The sequence below is a fragment of the Pinus tabuliformis genome, chromosome 1_2 (genome assembly GCF_031772625.1).
Source record: "Pinus tabuliformis cultivar Carrire ecotype Pingquan chromosome 1_2, CPIR1, whole genome shotgun sequence".
NCBI classification, from domain to species: Eukaryota; Viridiplantae; Streptophyta; class Pinopsida; order Pinales; family Pinaceae; genus Pinus; species Pinus tabuliformis.
Window position 1 is genome coordinate 884590616 of NC_142298.1, and position 20040 is coordinate 884610655.

General features: G+C 36.5%; 1 protein-coding gene across 1 annotated transcript; it reads left to right on the plus strand.

Annotated features, from left to right (window-relative positions):
- The first annotated feature begins 3196 nt into the window (after positions 1 to 3196).
- Positions 3197 to 5862, plus strand: LOC149208788 (cytochrome P450 734A1-like). Its single transcript, XM_089394146.1, has 5 exons — positions 3197 to 3568; positions 3683 to 3906; positions 4071 to 4315; positions 4631 to 5018; positions 5108 to 5862. Exons 1-5 carry the CDS (start codon positions 3214 to 3216, stop codon positions 5543 to 5545), a joined length of 1650 nt encoding a protein of 549 aa, XP_089250272.1. The 5' UTR covers positions 3197 to 3213; the 3' UTR covers positions 5546 to 5862.
- The last annotated feature ends 14178 nt before the right edge of the window (positions 5863 to 20040 follow it).

Here is a 20040-nt window from a genome sequence, read left to right on the forward strand (position 1 = left end):
GTGCAAGGCATGGTCCAGTGGTGGTGGGGGATTATAAACTAACGTGCAAAGAGGGGTGAAAAAAGGCCAAATTTCCTTCTGTGAATAAATGAAAACTGCCCAAACTCTGAATTTTGACCGGGCTTCTTACTAGCCTAACTCCAAATTCTAGAGAATTCCAAAATTCTAGAACCCTAATCTCTCCATTGGCTTTGACGCTAATTCAGGTAACAACCAAGCTCCATTCAAATTCTTCAATGCATGGACTTGAACCCACAATTCCACAAGGCCATCGCTTAACTCCAAATTTCCCTATAAAAGTCTAAAAAGACTCCCTAATTGAATCATGGGGACTCCCCTGGTCTGCAATCTGAAAATACATTCGATTAAAAAACTGCACATACTTCCACTAACTTAGGGCATGATTCTATCATATCATAGATTCGGAATCGTAGAGTACTAACACGACTCAAATAGGAAATTTAACATAAAGAGGGTGCATAGGGGGCATAGGCAAAAGCTCAATATATTGTATAACTCAGAATAGGATGTAATTACAAGTGATTACATTATTTTTTAAGAGTCTCTTTTACTCCTCCGTGAGCTGACCTCTAAGCCACATAGTTTTTCCAACTATACATACATGCATAGCGTCCTATTGGCTATAAGACATTAGTCGATCCTTTCTCATTCTTACATTGCTATATGGCCCAGATTCCTATTGGCTATAAGACATTAGTCTATCCTTTCTCATTCTTACATTGCTATATGGCCCAAAGTGTTAGCTCACCAAAACTTCATAACAACATAGATTCTTTCTAAACACATGTATTTACATGAGAATTTCACTATTAATTCTATACAAAATTTTCACAATATTTTCATAGGGCAATCTAATCCCCTACATGACTTCCTTGGGCATGGGAAAAATGGTTTCTTAGGGATTGATGCTCTCACATCATACTCAATAGATAGAATTTTTTTATGATATTCTAGTCATATGGCTTGAAATTAACTATACTCCTTATGGATCCCAAATTTCATGTTATAGCTATTCATTCATCCATTCATGTTATTGTCCTTGTCCTTCCCGGATCCCATGTTTATTTTGCAGCTACCTTCCTCTTGTTTCATTGATGCAGTCTCTTGCAATCAACCTTATTTTGCAGCTAGATGGTTCCTCCCTTCTTTTGTACCATTTCTTAGGTATCCCCTTCAACAAAATTCACAATTCTTCTAGCTCATCACGTTTGTTGAACCAAACCATTTATTTGCAGTGGTACTTTCACAAATCCAAGGAAAATTTTAAGGATGCAAATTTATTTTAAAGTTTAGAAACCTTGGCAAATCTTACTATTCCCTAATATGCAAACTATATAATGTTTGAAAATATATTTGTGAAAATATTGAAAATTTTAATGTACTTTCACAAATCCAGTGAAAATTTGAAGGATGGAAATTTACCTTAAAGTTTAGAAACCTTGGCAAATTTTACTATTCCCTAATATGCAAACTATATAATCTTTAAAAATATTGAAAATTTTAATGACTTTAAGTAATCTCTATAAAATTTTAGCGATTTTTTAAGTCAAATATTTTGATCGTGTAAAATTTGAGCAAATTATTTTTAAGAAAAATAGAAATTACATAATCTTTTTCTTTGAAAGAGGATGGAAAATTAGGCCAAGTGCAAATATCAACCCCTAAAATTTTCAGTACAATCATGACTTTAATTACCACTTCTTTACTTCCATAACCATGGTACTTCCATCTTCATCATTAAGAATTTTAAAGATACCCTTGATAGCCTTACTCGTGGTTGTTTTATGAAAGACATACTCCGTTCTTTTGCACATGAATGGAGGTTATTACAACAATATTCTTGTTCATTAATTGCTTGTTTTTTTTCTATTGTTGTCCTCTACGTGACATGCAATTTCATTATTTGCAGGTTGTTAGTAATCTTTCAAAACAATGTTTCTATCTATTTTGATGTTGTTCATTTTCATGAGACGAACTTGTCTCATCTCCTCTTTACCACACGTGTTTCCCTTTCCCTTTGCTTGTGCATTTTTCTATCCCAAAATTTTTTATATCATAAAAACTAAAATATTTAGATGTTTCAAGCATTTTTGCCTCTTCCTGGATTCATTCTTCATGCAATGTTCTTCAAATTTCACATTGTTCAGGGAGTCCTGTCTGAATTGCAATTCCTTTTCATAATGTATTAACATTTTTTACAAATGTCGTGCCTTCTCCTTTATGAGGTTGTCCTCATCTTTTATTCTTTGTATAACATCTTTTAATGGTTTTTTTCGTCTTCCCATAGTTATCCTCGCAAATCGACATTGTTCTATTTACTACCATGACTACCTTTATTAATTTCTTGCACGATCCCCTTTGACTGCTCACACGAAACACACTTTTTCCATGCACGACTTCCAATGCTCAATTGAATATAGTGAAATTTAAAACAACATGAACATCACTTCTCATAGCACCCTCAATGTCTCCTCTAATAATGCTGTACGGAGAGCATAAGTTGAAATTATTACGAATTATAAAACACTAATGCAGTCAAATCAAAGAAATTTAGAACCATTACAAAAGCATGTATTTGATAAACATCCCGGGGTCATGTAAACACTTAATCTGCTTTATCCGGCGCAGCCGTGACACTGCTATCCACTAGATGACAGCGAGAAATAGAAAGTACTGACAAGCTTTTCATAAAGCTCTCCAATAATTAAGGAGGATGTCACTGAAGTGTTAAATAGCGAGGTGTAGATTCCATTAACGTACCACTCAAGCACAGAGGTTTTTGTCAATAATTGTTTCGTTAATGGATTCACGCACCGCGATTTACAAACATATCATGTGTACACGACTCTCCAAAATGTGCACATGTCTGTATACGCAACCGGTGAAATGAGACACTGAGCGTGCCAGAAAAAGTAATTACATCAATGTTTCTCTGTGACACGTCTGTCCAACACAAGGTTTACTTTCGAGAAGAATCAAATGCCCGATGAAAACATTCGGTCAGTCAATATCATCTAGAATTTTCATCTACAATTCTCAGCGAAAAATATGGCAACGAATACGGCAATGAACATGGCTGCTCATGTGATGGAGCAACAGATCCGTAAGGCAGCTATCACTGTATTAAATAGACTTGGAGCTGAACAACGGAACATTGCTCACCTATCCACTTCACTCGAGGGTGAAAGACACATGCAATGTTCGGGCCTGAGGAAATTATATAGTCCTTTGGCTGTTAATATTGTGAATGCACGAAGTCTTACTAGGATAATGGAGGGAAATTTGTGGATTTCTGGTTTAGTGGCTTCAGCTGTACTTGTTGTTACAATAATCACGGAAGTTATAAGATTTGTATGGTGGAAGCCTCTGAAAATACAGAGGCATTTTGAATCACAGGGCATAGGAGGCCCTCCGTATAAGCTATTTCTTGGAAATGCCACGGAGATGGTGAAAATGGCGCATCAAGCGAGTTTCCAGACTATGGGATTTTCTCACGATATTCTAGCTCGAGTTCTGCCATTCTACCATCAATGGAGGAAGTCCTACGGTGAAGTACTGCTGCTCAATATATTGTCGATTTTATTATATTTTCGAAGTTTGAAATTATGGTTGGAAGTGTCATCTTGACTGGACCTCTATTGAATTTTTTTTTTTTTAATAGGTAGCACTTTTCTGGTCTGGTTTGGCCCTACTGCAAGATTAACTATTGCAGAGCCCGAGCTAATCAAGGAGATATTCGCATTCAAGCATGATGATTATGAAAAAACAGAGCCTCATCCTATTGTGAAGAAATTGGAAGGTGATGGACTCCCAAATTTGAAAGGCGAGAAGTGGACGCAACACAGAAGAATCATAAATCCTGCGTTTTCCTCAGAGAATTTGAGAGTAATATATTCAAATAAGCTTTCTTCACAGAGAACTTGAGAATAATATATCTTAATTGGTTTTTCTTAAGTATGATCAGAAGATATACAGTTCTTCTTAAACTTTTTAAATGCATATAATCCTCTATATCTCAATTTTGGTATGGTTGTTTGTGTACTCAACAGGCATTGATTCCTGTGATTACCTGGAGTACCACGGATATGCTAAACAAATGGAAATGTTCCATTGAAGCAGGCGTGACCGAGATAGACATTTGTGAAGAGTTTGAGAATTTTAGTGCAGATGTCATTGCAAAAGCAGGTTTTGGCACCAACTACGAGGAAGGAAGATGCATATTTCGTATGCAGTCTGAGCAGTTAGTCTTTGCTGTAGAAGCCCTAAGAAATTTTTCTGTTGCGTGTTTTTGGAGGTCAGATATTCCTTTGTGGATAGTGAATTTTTCATATTCCATGCTTATATCTAATATTGCTTCTTTGCGGTATTTATCACACGAAAATCTTTTGCCACTACTTGAAAATTTCAGTACACTATATTCTAAATACATTTTCATTGATGTATGATTGGGTTCCTTTTGGAGACTTCTGTTTGAGAAAGTGGAAGCCAACGTTTAGGTCTAGACCCTATTATGCTTTTCTTTAAATTTTGATGCAGTACAAGCAGGGCATAATGTATAGTTAATTAAGTGCTTGTCTAACTATGAAGAGAAAGCTCGAATATGTCTCAGGTTTTTTCCTACGCAAAAAAGCTTGCATCAATGGAAACTTGCCAGGGAACTCAGATGGTCCTTGATAAAGCTAATCAAGAGAAGAGAAAAGGATACGGGCGGTACGAGATCCGTTTCAAGTGATTTGCTAGGGCTTATGTTAGCCAAAGCAAACACTAACGCAGCAGACCATGCTAATAGTAGTGCGTGTGCTCTAGGAATTGGAGATATAATAGAGGAATGCAAGACTTTCTTCTTTGCTGGCAAGCAGACCACTTCAAATATGTTAACATGGACAGTAGTCCTTCTGGCCATCCACCGAGACTGGCAGCAAATGGCTCGGAAGCAAGTGCTAGACGTGTGCGGGAACGATGATCCAGACAGAAATACCTTGAACAAACTCAGAATTGTAAGATCAACATGTTTCTTTCTAATTGGGTGATAGACTTATGAGGAAAGAGAACTTGTTTTCGATTTGATTTCTGGTTTCTTTTGCAGGTGGACATGATTGTGAAGGAGTCTCTGAGACTATATCCGCCTTTAGTAGCTCTTGTCAGACGGACAAAGAAGGAAGTCAATCTTGGGAGTCTTCATCTTCCACAAGGCATGGAGCTACTGATACCAATCTTGGCCATTCACCATGACCAAACTTTGTGGGGAGATGATGTGAACGAATTCAATCCTGGAAGATTTTGTATGGGAGTTGCAGGGGCCGCAAAACATCCATTGGCATTTATTCCATTTGGTGTTGGGGCGAGGGCTTGCATAGGGCGAAATTTCAGTGTGATTGAAGCCAAGCTTGTTTTGTCAATGATTTTACAGCGTTTCTCTTTCGAGATTTCCCCTTCGTACAGACATGCGCCCACTGTTCCCATGATGCTGTACCCTCAGCATGGAGCTCAGATCATCCTGCGTCCGTTGCCTAGTTCAACGTGAGATTTTTCTTCTTCATCATCTGCAACTTATATGTCATAATTCATTAGTAGCTATGTCGATATCATAATTCCTGAGTAGCCATGTCGCGTCTTTTATTGGGGTTCTAGCCTAAGACAGATCCACGACTCTCCTACCTTCATATGTGTGACAGTAATGCCCTACTAATATGTATAATCCATAATGACCTTACCGTTGCGGCCATTGTTTACGAGATTCGGCCGCTGATAATTTAGTTCCTGGACAAGTCCACATCAATGTATCAATGTAATGTATTGGAAGAGTTCACATCAATGTATCAATGTAATGTTTGGAAGATACATGTCCTCTTGCTCTATTCTAGCCTATAACATTATTTAATTTTATCTAATCGTATCGAATTATTAGGGGGTGGTGCCATCATGTATGGAAATTCGTTTACTTCGTTTACCCTTTGAAGGGCATCCGAGGACGGCAACGGAAATACATGGTTATTAACTTCTGCAAAAATAAAAATCTACGAAAAATTTAGCATGTATGAATTTTAAAAACAAATGTATTATTATGTATATTATAAATTATTTGTAGAAAATGTATGACCATATAGAATTTATATAACTTCACATTCAATAAAACATGTTTTCAAAATGAGAGTGCGAAATTGTTTAAAATATTTTCTAATTTTTATTTGGGTTAAGATATGATTAGGATATATTTATTTTAAATATAAATTTAATAGGGAGAGGGATTGAATTTATTCACTTGTAAATTTTTTATGAGCTTACATTATTTAAATGTCTTGTATACTTATTTAATATTTTTTTTTTTTTTTTTAGATTTTTTTATATTTTTTATTTTAGTCAACATGATCAAAATTTAGACTAATTTAAACTTTGATTTACACATCATATTTGGATGTACAATGAGCCTTTGTGCTCAATAATTTTTTTTAATGAAAACATAATATTATATAAAATATTTTCGAAAAAGTCGCATAGCTATTTCAATGTTCACAGGCTACTTAATATAATTAAGTTTTTATGTTCCAATGATAAACCATAATAAGCTCGTAGTCTAATTTATGGAAATTCGTCATATTTAGAGAAAATCCCGCAAGGTTTTTTTGTAAATCAAAGTTATAATTGTTAAACTTCAAAATTTTAGGTGTCAAGGATGAGGAGTTGCCCGGAAAGTTATGGAAGTCATATTTAGAGAAAATCCCGCAAAGGTTTTTCTAAATCGAAGTTATAATTGTTAAACTTCAAAATTTTAGATGTCTTAGATGTTTTTGATGGTGTTGAATCCAATTCCACCATCAAAAACACGATTCAAACACTGTTACGAGATTAAAAAAAAAAAATTCCCGGATTCCAACCACTTTTGACCGTGGGGTCAATTCCTCCCCCTGGTTAGATGACTCCCATAATAAGTCGTTTTAAATGCTTCTACATTAAAATAACTATGTATTTTTTCAAAAGATATTTTATATGAATCATAAACCACACAAACCCTATAACATAATATTAATAATTTAAATATATAAAAATGAAAACATATTAATCTATGAAGATATTCCGAAAAAATCACAGTGTCAATTTTGGAAAATCTTCATAAATTAACAAGTTATGGATTACAGAAGCTCGTATTCAAATTAAAACATAATTATATTAAAAAATAAATAAAATATGTTTAGATAAATTTAATAAAAATTATTAACAAAATAATATTTCAATCTAAACCATCCATAAAATATGTTTATACTAAATAATATAATTTTTATCCACTTAATATGCACACATAACGTAATAAAATTTTGAAAAAAGAAAAAAAAGAAGAAAGAATATCTTATATTTTCATTTCCATAAATACCTTAAATAAAACATCGGAATATTTATGTTAATTAATATATTTCATACACATAGAAAAAGGGAAGAAAACAAAATTTTGCTATTAATCATAAATAAAATATTTAAATTCTCATTTTAAATAAAACAATTTTATATATAAAAAAGACAATAAATTAAACACAACAAATTTTCATTATTGTGTTAAAAAGATGATCTATAAATTAGTAAGGGAGACATGTCTAAATGTAATGTAAAAAAATAATAAAATATATGTTAATATTTTTATTATCTTTCTCAATAAATTAAAATTATCATATTCTTAATTTAGTGTAACATCCATCCATACCCATTTAAAAAAGATATTTATACCTTTTCCCTACTCACACACTAATGTTCAGACCAATGGTGAACTTCTCCAAATTAGCTAGGAATTGCAGTGATAAATTAATTAAAAAAAAAAAAATCAATAAAATTTTCCTCAACATTACACCTTAACTTGTAACTTTGTATCATATAGTGTATTGCATATATTTTCCATTATAATCGAAGTCTACATAATTTTTTTTGTCTTCCGTAAGTTTGGGCTTTGACTTGATGTACATTATCCTTAATGGTTCCATCTCATCAAGAAACGTGGCGCTGAAACAAACGTAAGCCTCTCAAAAAAATAGATATCACCCACCTGGAGAGGATCTGACTGTCGAATCCGTAGGGTTTTCATCCAACTACTCTAATGATTTATGGGCAATTAAGGTGGAACGAACCGGTTGGCCCCCTGCTCCTTTTGGTCATTTGCACGTCGCGGTTCACCGAAAATTTTCTGCAAATTGCCTCCCGCTGGATCTTGTTCCTGCATGCTCTGTTGTCGGGTATGTAGTGTTGCAACTGCTAGATTACATCCATTATGACTTCTCAGTTGGAAAATGAGTTCCCCTTGGTGTTTGCACGTTAGGTGCTTCGTCGGACGTGCAGCTACCCAAGCGCTGTCGAAGTATGAGGTTATTGCCTTCACGTTTTGCTCACAGGTAAACCCTGATAACTTCACGACTTCAATGTATTTACATCTGGAGATGTTGGGTTAATAGCTTGGCTCCTAACCAATTTTCTTTCCTATCCATCCAGGGCGCAGTCTTCCCACTGGGCGCCAAGATTTTGTCTGGTCTTTCGGTTAAAGAGGCTATAATATTTACAACCTTGTATCTATGCTTACATAGGTTTTATAATATCGGCCACCACCGGTTAACATAGGTTGTATCCGGTCACGACTGTGCAATGGTGACTGGGTGTCTCCGGCCTGGACAGGGTGCTAACTGGGCCGAGACCAGTAATGCCAGTAACCCTATGAGACGAAGAAAAGTCACAACTATGCCCCCTTAAAGTTAAATTATTTTATCGTTTTTGTTTGGTTCTTTTTTAATAACCAGCGGCCATCAAACTCCTGCTCGATTCTACTGTCTATTTATCATGCCCGTACTTCCCTTAAATCTGGCTCTGTGTAGATTGTACCAAGAATGGTCTTAAGTAAACCCTCCCGGAATTCCTATTTACACTAACTTTTAACCCCACAGCAAAGTATTCAATAATTCTATAACACTTTGTCTTTTAAAAGAAATAATAATAACATTTGAAGAAATAAACAGTAATTCCCATATTTTCTTTCACGATACTATTACTTTATTCATATTCTAGGACACCGCATACAACAATTTTTATAACACAAGGTTATATTTTTTTTTTAAGAGAAAACAGAGAAAGAGTGCAGCACAAATATACTTTTGCAATACAAATATATTCATTGTAAATACTTACTTGAAGCTTCATTGTAAATACTTACCTGAAGCATTAGATTTTTCGGAATTGACTCGAGAAACCTTGACCTCCCCACCACAAGAGCGGCAATTACGTTCGCTTCATTTCCTCGAACTTCTTTATACTAGATCAGCTATTTGTCCGTAACCCCCAACGGGGTAGTTCATAGGCAGCAAGAGCCCCTGGATCCAACCTAGAACTCATAACTCATAACAGGTTTGAGAATGCCACTAGCTCACTGTCCAACTCAAGAAAACCTCTTATGCAACGTCCTATCCCACCTCACAGTGTCATGCGCAGGTTCCCAATACCCTCTCCCTTGCTCCGAGATGCCTCCATATTATTTTCGTATTGTCTTCCTTGGCGGTTCACAATACCCTCTCCCTAGCTCCAAGATGCCTCCATTTTTTCGTATTGTCTTCCTGGGCTCTCTTCCTTTTGAGATAATCTTTATCTCTGAGGAGGGTAAGGTAACTTCTTTGTCCGGTAAAAGAATTTAATCAAGTTCTTTCCAATAGATTCCAAAAAAACATATAGACTTTTAATTAACAATATTCCCTTTACGATTTTCCACCCAACATTTTAGTTCGTAAGTCTTTTAAGTAGTAAAAATAGATAAAAGTATCTCAACAAATATTCGCAATGAATGAGGATGTTACATATTCCTCCATTGGAGTGTAACATCGTCCTCCATGTTAATTTGCCCTTAGAATGGCCTAGGATACAATTCCTACATAAAATTCTCATCTTCGAAGCTGACCTCTTCTAGGCTAAAGTTGCTTCACTCAACTTTAACCTAGGTGATGGCTCGCCTTTCTAACATTATTTCTCTCTTGTTAGAATACGGTCACGCTCTACAAAGAGTTCTCTATCCAAGAATTCTCCATCTGGTTTGACCTCTTACAAAATCATAGATTGTCATTAGTTCATGCCATCACCATATCAATATTTCTAATACTTAATTTAAATTTCTAGTTTAAAATTTCTGTGTATATCCTCCCAATGAATGACATGTCTAGGGTCATATACATACCTTTTAAATAATGAAACAGGAAATATGTTATGAAATCCTATATGACTGGGTACTGCCAACCGGTACGCCATTAGTCCTATTCGTTCCAGTATTTGGAAAGGGCTACAAAATAGGGGGCAAGTTTTTGCAACCCTTGCATCTCAATGTACTGTTCTTTGGTTTAACATGTACATATAAATGATCCCCAACTTTAAACTATTGATAGGTTCACTTTTTTTTGCATAAGCCTGATGTCTATCTTGGGCAACTATTAGATTCTGCTCAATTGTTTTACAATTTGTTCCATTCATACTAGCAAATATGATTCTAGCATTATCCTTTCTTCACAACTATTCTAATTGGTAGGGTCCTACATCTCCATTCGTATAACACCTCAAACACGACTCAGGGTAGTTGTTGTTGCACGTAAATTCAACCAAGTGTAAGAATTCCTCCAACTTGCTTGGTTGTTGCATATCATACATTCTTAGCATATCCTCAAGTACTTGATTCACCCTATGGTTCTTCCCATCCATGTATGGATGATACACTATACTGAATTGTAAATGAGTTCCTAATCCTATAAAGAGATCTTTCCAAAATGCAAAGGTAATTTTTACATCTCTATTCGAAATAACTATCCTAGGTATGTCATGTAGTCAGAATATTTCTCTCATCAAAATATCATCTATTTGGACAATTTTGTATGTAGATTGCACTTGAATGGAACATGTTGTCTTACATAATTTTTCTACCACAACCATAATTGAGTCATTATATTTCTTTGTTTTTGGGATTCCTATTATAAAATCTATTGTAATAACTTCCCATTTCCATTCTGGAATAGGTAGTGTGTGAAGAACACCAGTTAAGTGTTGGTGTTTGGCCTTAACTTCTTGACACTCCAAACACTTAGCCAAATACTCTCCAATATCGCTTCTCATGCCTGGAAAAAAATAATCTTTCTTTATTGCTGAAAACAATTTTTGGTAGCAAGGATGTGCGACATATGGACTTGTGTGAAATTCATCCAGAATCACTTGTTTGATTAAAATCTTGTTGGGGAAATATATTCTTCCCCTAAAAGTAAACATATGGTCCTTGTTAATTCTATAGTCAAACTATTTTTCAAGGTTGTTGGTTGTATGTGCTTGCTTCCATAAAAAGATTTATTCTTGGGAAGCTTCTTTAATCTATTCAAGAAAGTTAAATTTTACTTGGTGGAAATGAAGTTCATACACATAGTGCACCCTTCTACTACATGCATCTGCTTCTCAGTTTTATTTTCATTTTAATTATTTGATGTCAAAGTCAAATTTGTTGAGAAAAGCATTCCATCTTGCTTGTGAGACATTTAAGTTGGGCTACTTAAAATAACTAGTTAGACTGTTATGATCAGTCATTAACAAAATATTTTGCCCAATAAATAACGCCTCAATACTTTTAGCACATGGATTACAAAAACTAATTCCAAATCGTAAGCAAAGTTTCTCAGTTCATGTTCTTTTAGTTTCTGATATTTGTAGGTGATCACCTTCCCTTTTTTCTTCATAAGCCTTATGTCTATCTTGGGAAACTATTAGTTTCTGCATGACTATTTTTACAATCTGCTCCATTTCTACCAGCATATAAGGTCCCAGCATTATCCTTTCTTGCGGACTATTGCAATTGGTAGGAGTCCTACATCTCCATTCGTATAACAACTCAAACAAGACTCAGGGTAGTTGTTGTTATACATGAATTCAACCAAGTGTAACTGTTCCTCCCACCTAATTGGCTACTGCATAACATACATTCTTAGCATATCCTCAAGTACTTGATTCACCCTCTCATTCTACCCATCTGCCTATGGATGATACACAATAATAAATTGTACCCGTGTTCCTGATCCTATAAAGAGATATTTTCAAAATGCAAAGGTAAATCTTATATCTCTATACAAAATAACTATCCTAGGTATGTGATGCAGTCGAAATATTTCTTTCATGAAAACATCATCTATTTGGACAATTTTGTATGTAGATTCCACTTAAATGAGACGTGTTGTCTTACATAATTTTTCTACCACAACCATAATTGAGTCATTATATTTTTTATTTTATTTTGGGGAGTCCTATTATAAAATCTAACGTGATAACTTCCTATTTCCATTCTGGAATGGGTAATGGGCGAAGAACACCGACTGGGTATTGGTTTTCGACCTTAACTTGTTAACACTCCAAACACTTAGCCAAATACTCTCCAATATCCCTTCTCATGCCCGGCATATGGAGTTCTGTGAAATTCATCCAAAATCAATTGTTTGATTGAAATCTAGTTAGGGACATATATTCTTCCCCTAAAACTTAACATATGGTCCTTGTTAATGCTACAGTCAAACTGTTATTCAAGGTTGTTGGATTGATGTGCTTGCTTGTCATAAAAAATTGTATTATGGATTCTTTTGGGAAGCTTCTTTAATCTATTCAGAAGATTTAAATTCTACTTGGTGGAAATGAAGTTCATACACATAATTCACCCTTCTACTACATGTGTCTACTACTCGTTTTTCTTTTCCTTTCAAGTAATTGATGTCAATATCAAATTCACTGAGAAAAGCATTATGTATTGCTTGTGAGACATTTAAGTTGGGCTGCTTAAAATAACTAGTTAGACTGTTATGGTCAGGCATTAACAAAAACGTTTTTCCCAATAAATAATGCCTCCATAATTACAGCACATGGATTACAATAATCAATTCCAAATCGTAACCAAAGTATCTTTGTTAACGTCCTTTTAGTTTATGAGATTTGTAGGTGATCACCTTCCCTTCTTGCATAAGCACTCCCTATATATCTTCTTGGCAGGCATCCATACAGACCACGAATTCCTTATTTGGGTCAAAAAATAATTAACACTAAGGGAATGGCTAATAACCATTTCATCTGTTCAAAACAGTGTTGCCAGTTAGTTTTACACTTAAAGGCCCTTCCTTTCTTTTGTAGGGGAGTCACAAGATAAGTGATTTGGGTGAAAGGATGATAATACCTTGTCAAACCCATTAAAGATCATAAATCTGCAATATTTTTGGGTACATGCCATTCCATAATGGTTTGGATCATTTTGGGGTCAACAACTATTCCATCGGATGAAATAATGTGTCCTAAGTATTGTATTTGATCTTTATAAAAATCACAGCTGGTAAATTTATCATATAAATGATGTTCCCGTAAAACTTGCAACAGTATCCATAAATTCTCTTTATGTTCTTCTAGATTCTGGGAAGAAACCAAAATATCATCTATAAATATCAAGAAAATTTGTCCTAAAATGGGTGGAAAATACCATGCATCAAGCTCATAAATATCGTTGGTGCATTGGTAAGACCACAAACTCATAATGGCCATAACAGGTCTTAAACATTGTCTTACAAATGTCTTCTTCCCTTACCCGGATTTGATGGTAACCAGATCGTAAATCAATATTAGAGAAGGCCATAGCACCTTTAACTTTATCTTGTTTAATTGTCTATAATTGATGCAAAGTCTTAATGTGTCATCCTTTTTCCTTACGAATAGTATTGGGGCTCCCTAGGCTGATACACTTGGGCAGATGTACCCTTTGTCAAGCAATTCTTGTAATTTCATCTTGATCTTTGTTAGCTTAGGTATGATCATATGGTAGGGAGCCTTTGACGCTAGAACAACCCTAGGAACTAACTCTATCATGGATTCAATATCCTGCTTTGTGGTTAGTCCTGGGATGTTCTCAGGAAACACATAAGCAAAGTCTTAAATGAATGGTATATTTTCTAAAGTAGTTGTCTTATCCTTAGCATTAGAATACCCAACCTAGACAACATATATTAGACAATACTTTCTCACACACTTTCCTTGTTGTGAGGCGGTAATGGGGCATAATTTTATTGGTTTTTTTACTCCTTGGATTTCTTGTCTAGAGCCATCTTCAGCGAGGAAACTAATAGATTTTTCTTTACAATATACCAAACACCAATGTCTTTCTAACTAATCCATGCCAATTATCATGTAATAAGATCCTAGAGAAATACATTCAAATTAACTTTAATCTATTGTTTTCCTATTTTGACAAAACAGTCTAGTACCTTAGCATTCACTCTTCTCTTTGCTCAATTAGCTAATTGTACCAATCATGGATTTTTAAACTTATGAGTCTCTAAATGATGATTTTCCACTACCTTACGACTGATATAACTTAAACTTTCTCCAAGATTTGCTAAAATATATATGGTCTAGTTATGTAACTTATGTTCCAATTCTATCATAGTAGGATGATAATCCACTTGATGGTATTCCAAAGAAATGTTGATCCTTGGTATGTTCTTCACAACTTCACTGGCTGTATAAGCTTCTTGAATATTAGCATCTTTCTCTGCTCTGGCATGGTCGGGACAATTTTTATAGTAATGGGGTTCCCCACAAACCCAACACTATAAGGGAGGTTTTTGTGATTAACTAAGTTCTATCTTACTTTTTACTTCTTTTGGTTTGTGCTCGTTTGGCAATCTAGTTTTCTGCTGACCTTTTCCAGAATGCCTATTTTGATAACCTTTTTATGCACCCTTAAAATTAGCAGTTCTTATATTTTTAGTGTTCGGAAAGCTTTTTTCCCCTTATTATTTGACCAGTTCTTATTGCCTTCACCTTTTTGTTTCATTTGTTGGTGGCAAATCTGAGCCTTTCGAATCACCTCATCCATTGTCTTAGTGTTATCAAATTCTATCCTTTCCTTTATAAAAATGGGTAGAATGCTAACAAAGCTTTTTCTTCACGTATATACGTAACATATCTTCACAAAGAGGTAAATTTGGTCACAAATTCATCCATAGTCAGTTGTCCTAGTTTTATATCATGAAACTCCTTTTCCTTTTCATCATGAAATCATTTGGTTAGATATTGATTTTTGAAATGTTTCTGGAACTCGTCCCAGGTCACCTCTTGCACCTCAATTCTTTGCACTGTCTTTACCTCTTCCCACCATAAGGTGGATTTTCCTTGAAGGTGATAAATAGATAGAATATACTTAAGGGTATTTAATGGTTCCATCTCATCACGAAACATGGCACCAAACAAATATTGGGCTTGGGATCTGAGTCACTAATTGAAGCCTCTTGAAACATCAGATATCACCCACATGCAGAAGATCTGACCACCGAGTGCATAAGGTTTTCATCCAACATATCCAATGATTTTAGGCAGTTAAGGTGGAACCACTTGATTTTTCCCCCTGCTCCTTGGGTCATTTACACGTTGTAGTTTACTGGAAAACTTCTACAATTTTCCTCATTGTTATAGAAATTTTTGGGCACGACAACCCCAAGCATAAAATGTCCATAAACCAAGAACTCCTAAGTCCCTAAAAGTATTGTTCCAACCCCTAAAGGAACAAGGTCAACTAATTACAGCTTCTCCCAGAAGTTCTCCATGAAAAACTACTCAGAACTGGTCAAAACTGGATCATTTCACCTGCTCCATAGGCAAAGTCCGTTGCATCTCACCTAAATACATACAGTTGGTGCATCGCATTTCAAAAATCCCTTCCATGGGGTGCGATGGGTGAGAAGGGACAAATGGTAGTGTCAATCTGTGAGGTGGAGAAGCATGGAATCTTCCAGAAACTTCTCCTGTGACACTTGCCTCTCTGAATTCGACCAGGGATGAGTAAGAGATCACCAATCTCCAAGTGGAAGAAAGAACTATCAGAGGGAAGACACTAATCAAATCACAAGCTGACTAATCTCCCTTACAGGCATCTATATATGCATCCCTCATCCCAGAGATCCAGAGGCTGGAATTTTGCATCTTGTAAGGAATTGCTATTGGTTTCTTGAGGTAACATCATAGTGTTGGGTGACCTAAGATTTTCATGAGGTGAAGAAGGGCTTACTTGCTGAGAGGATGATGCTGGGTCAGAACAACTGGTTGTAACTCTCTTGGCTCTTTCTTGATTATCAATAAAGCTATTCAAGTTTTCCTCCATACTCTTGTGTGATTTATGTTTTATGCATTTGTATGGTCAATTTACATATGATCCTAGATTGTTTATGATAATATATCTATGTTCTCGTATAGTGTTATGCTGCTTTGATTCTGCAGGTACTCTGTGAAGCTGGGTATACAAGAAAGCAAGTAGCAAAGGACTATTAGAAGAGAGAGGAATTGAGCAAGGATCCAAGCGTAAGACAGAGGTTGGCCTCCTTTATTCTTCTCTCATCTATCTTTCATAAAGGAAAACGAAAGTAGTTTTACTTTGTTTGTTTTTAAGGTAGCTACCAGCTTTAGTGGGATTAGCAGTTCTGCATAGACACTTTTCCCTGTAACAAAATGGCGACTCTGCTGGGGAGCGAGTAGATTGATTGTTTATCTACATTTGTTTACTTTATAAACTTATAGACGGAGCCTGAAGTCAAGCCAGCTAGCCTTCGAACTGCATTTGCTATGCAAATGCAAAGTAGATCAACGCTGCTTCAGTCAATCTTCGGGTTTTGTTTATGAATTAAACAACTAATTTACAAGCTTTCTAATTGCCCTCGTGGTGGCTCTAGTAACCTCCTTAGATCTACCCCTGTGATTGATTTACTGATTACCACTTGCTCGGCCAAAATCCCTGAACTGAACTGCAAACTGTGACCCGGAACCCAATCAAAGTCTCGTCCCTGGTCCAACGCACTGTCTGTTCTGTGAATCTCAAATTCAGCGCACTTCCCAAGTGTAGTAGGTGTGCTGCATTTCAAATTCACTGTGTTACAGGTGCGCTGATCAGACTAGGCATTGTTCCTAAATTTTGGTTTCTGTGTTCACTCTTTTCAGATCTATTCAAGAGTTTTGTTGCCTGTAATCAGTACACCTTTGTTTGAAACCCGTTTCCTTGCTATTATTCCGCCTCCATTGTGCAAAGAACTGTAAATGTTTTTATGTATTTGTTGAGTCATTTTCAGTTCTCCCTTACAAAGAAGTAATGTAATTGTACTGTCGTTTTTGGATTTGAAAGAGTCGCAAGTGTCATTTTCAGTCATAGAAGAGAGTCTGATTGCTCTTGATAGTCAATTACCCTGTTACTATTGTATTTGATCTAAATTAGTAGTTTCTCTAGTGTCGAAAGCAAGTTTTCATTTCCAAATCGCAAAGTGTTGTCATTGTCTTCATTTTGATTTTGAAAAGAAACTTGTTAGTAATTGTCACTTTGAAAGATAATTCAGATTTGCGCATTAGCTTTCTTTTATCATTCACATATTAAGAAGGTTGAAAACAAATATATGCATGTGCATTTGCATTTAGACTGTTTGATTGGTTTGATTTAGGACGGTGCATATAGTGTGTGCTCTTTGCTCTTTGTTGAAAGAATACTGTCTCTCTTTCCTTAGTAGCTAGGATTTTCATTGCACAAAGAAGATAAAACGACTGTTTATCATCTTAGATTGCATTTTAGGAATTGTACATCTACATCACGCGGTGAACCTGAAAGGCAAATTTCTTAAGCAAGATCAACTATAAAATAAATTTAATGAATCTAACAACGCTTTGGAACCTAATGCACAACATCTAGAAGTCTTGGCTAGAGACGTATTATGGCATCGTAAAGCCTGGTAACTGTTGTTCTCACTGTTGGTTGGGTGATTCCTCCACTTTGAGACAATAAGTGCCAGTACAGACTTGTGCTCCCACATACCGTCGAGTATATTTTGGGAGACCACAATAGGCTTTATCCTTTATCCATAGGAAGCCGTGTCTGCCGCCCTATCGATTGCAATGCACTGAACACAGCATTCGGGAAGATTGACTGCCGTACCATAAAAAGTATTCTGCATTTTTGCGATTGGTTTGGTAATCCCTCTGTCTAGATTTCCAGAGTAGTCCCTTTCATTCCTTTTCAGACTCCTTAACAGAAAAGGTCCATCTGAGCACTTGTCACTTCAGGCTCATTAAAAATAGAAGGCGACTAGAGTCATCTTTTGTTTTTTCTCGACTCTTTAAAATTGAAAAAACAAGTTGTGTCAAAGCGTATAAAATTTATTTTAAATGGAATAATCATCACCTTTCCTACGTTGGTCTTAGGTTGAGGAAAATGGAGTCCACCAACCAAGGAGTTCCCCTTGAAGGAAATCCTAGTCCCCTCTCCTCTTGGGGAGATGTTGGTGCACCCCATATGGCCACTTTGTTGCTTCCAGGATTGACAATCGGTTTGCCCGTATGGCTTTTCTCAACCTCCGTCGTTCAGAACACCACGATTCCTGAACAATCGAGTCAGCAACTAGACAACTCCAGAGTTACCCCCCAACCCTCTACTTCATCCAATTCTTCCTCTCCTCCTTCCTCTTCGCTTGATGGGGGTGGTAAAGCCAAAAATCAAGTACCTGAGAAGAAGAAGGAAAAGAAGAAGAAAGAGAAGAAGAAGAAGGAGCCAAAGGTGAAAAGGGGTAACGAAGCGTCGTCTAGCGAAAATCCACACACTGCACCGACCAATACTAAATCGCCATGTGTCATTTGCAAGGGAGACCACTTTCATAGAGATTGTCCTTGCATCCCTCAGATCTTACGGGACTGGTCTCCTCATTTGCACAACCCGGTGTCGTCGACCTCTGATGATCATGTTGAAAATACATCGTCCACTAGTGAAAGTGAAGCCCCTGGACAAAAAGGAAAAAGAAAATTTCCTTATAAACTGTGTGAAGGCGATCACACTGTACACTATTGTCCCTTCTTAGACGAGGCTAAAAGAGTTTTGGACGATCGTCCAGTTTCACCGTTACGACTTCCTCCTGGATATAAGAAACTCTTGTTGAGTCCGTCACTAGTTGAAAATTCGGCTGACACGCCCAGGTGGTCGGCTGAAGCATCTACCATTGAAGATAAACCATATGAACCCATACTAGATGAAAGTCAAAAGGTCGAGGTGGCAGTTGACCCAGTCTTACCTTCAAAGGTTCCATCTTCAGATGATACAGTCACCGAAGAGAACAAGGATGACACCGTCCAAATTATTTCGTAAACACAGACTCCGATGAACATGGGGACAATTTACCCATTCCTTTACCGCAGGAAGGAAGTTCGTCAGAGTCGTACCCGGCCATCTATTCGGTCCCACATCCGAGCAACCTAGTTGTTTGCTTCGACTGTAATCAGCTAGGCAGACCCCGTTTACTGGCTAGTGTACCATTCCGAATCATTGCTCAAGTATATAGAATGGTTATGGCCAGTACCATCATAGATGAAGGGGCTTCTGTGAGTATCCTTTGCTCGACTGCTTGGAAAGCGCTTGGTTCGCCATCGCTTTTGCCTGAGATGAGAAATCTAATAGGCTTTGACAAAGGAACCAGTCGACAGTTAGGAATCCTTCCCAATGTGCCCATAACATTGAGAGGGAAAACCATTCAAATGAACGTAATGGTAGTCCAAGGACCCCTGGATTATAATCTACTCCTTGGATGAGGCTGTATTGATTGCATGGGAGCCATTGTCTCATCACTCTTTAGAGTAATGTGTTTTCTGCACAAAGGAAGAGTGGTCAAGCTCATAGACTAGCTTTCATTTCCCGGTTCACACATAGCAAATAGTCATATACCATCCCTGAATGGTCTTTTCATGCAAGGAATGTCTCATCAATCCCCAGTCCGTCCACCTGATGAGCGCAAGTGATTCGGAGGACATGACTGAAACCCAGGGGGCATGCACCCTGGTCTGCTTCAGCAGGAAAACTTCAGGTATAGCATAGGTTTCCGCGAGAGATATATGACTAGTGTGAAACTCCCGTCCGAAATTGGAAAAGGGGGTTGGACTGGAACAAGATTCCCTCGTCAAAGTTATGTGAGTGGAGGCGTCTACGCCATTCACGTT

What these genes read in the sequence shown, in the direction of transcription:
- LOC149208788 (XM_089394146.1), top strand. Translation starts at nt 3,214, where the DNA reads ATGCAATGTTCGGGCCTGAGGAAATTATATAGTCCTTTGGCTGTTAAT. An exon ending in TCAATGGAGGAAGTCCTACG is followed by an intron (nt 3,569 to 3,682) that starts GTGAAGTACTGC and finishes TTTTTTTAATAG; the next exon opens with GTAGCACTTTTCTGGTCTGG. An exon ending in TCTGTTGCGTGTTTTTGGAG is followed by an intron (nt 4,316 to 4,630) that starts GTCAGATATTCC and finishes AATATGTCTCAG; the next exon opens with GTTTTTTCCTACGCAAAAAA.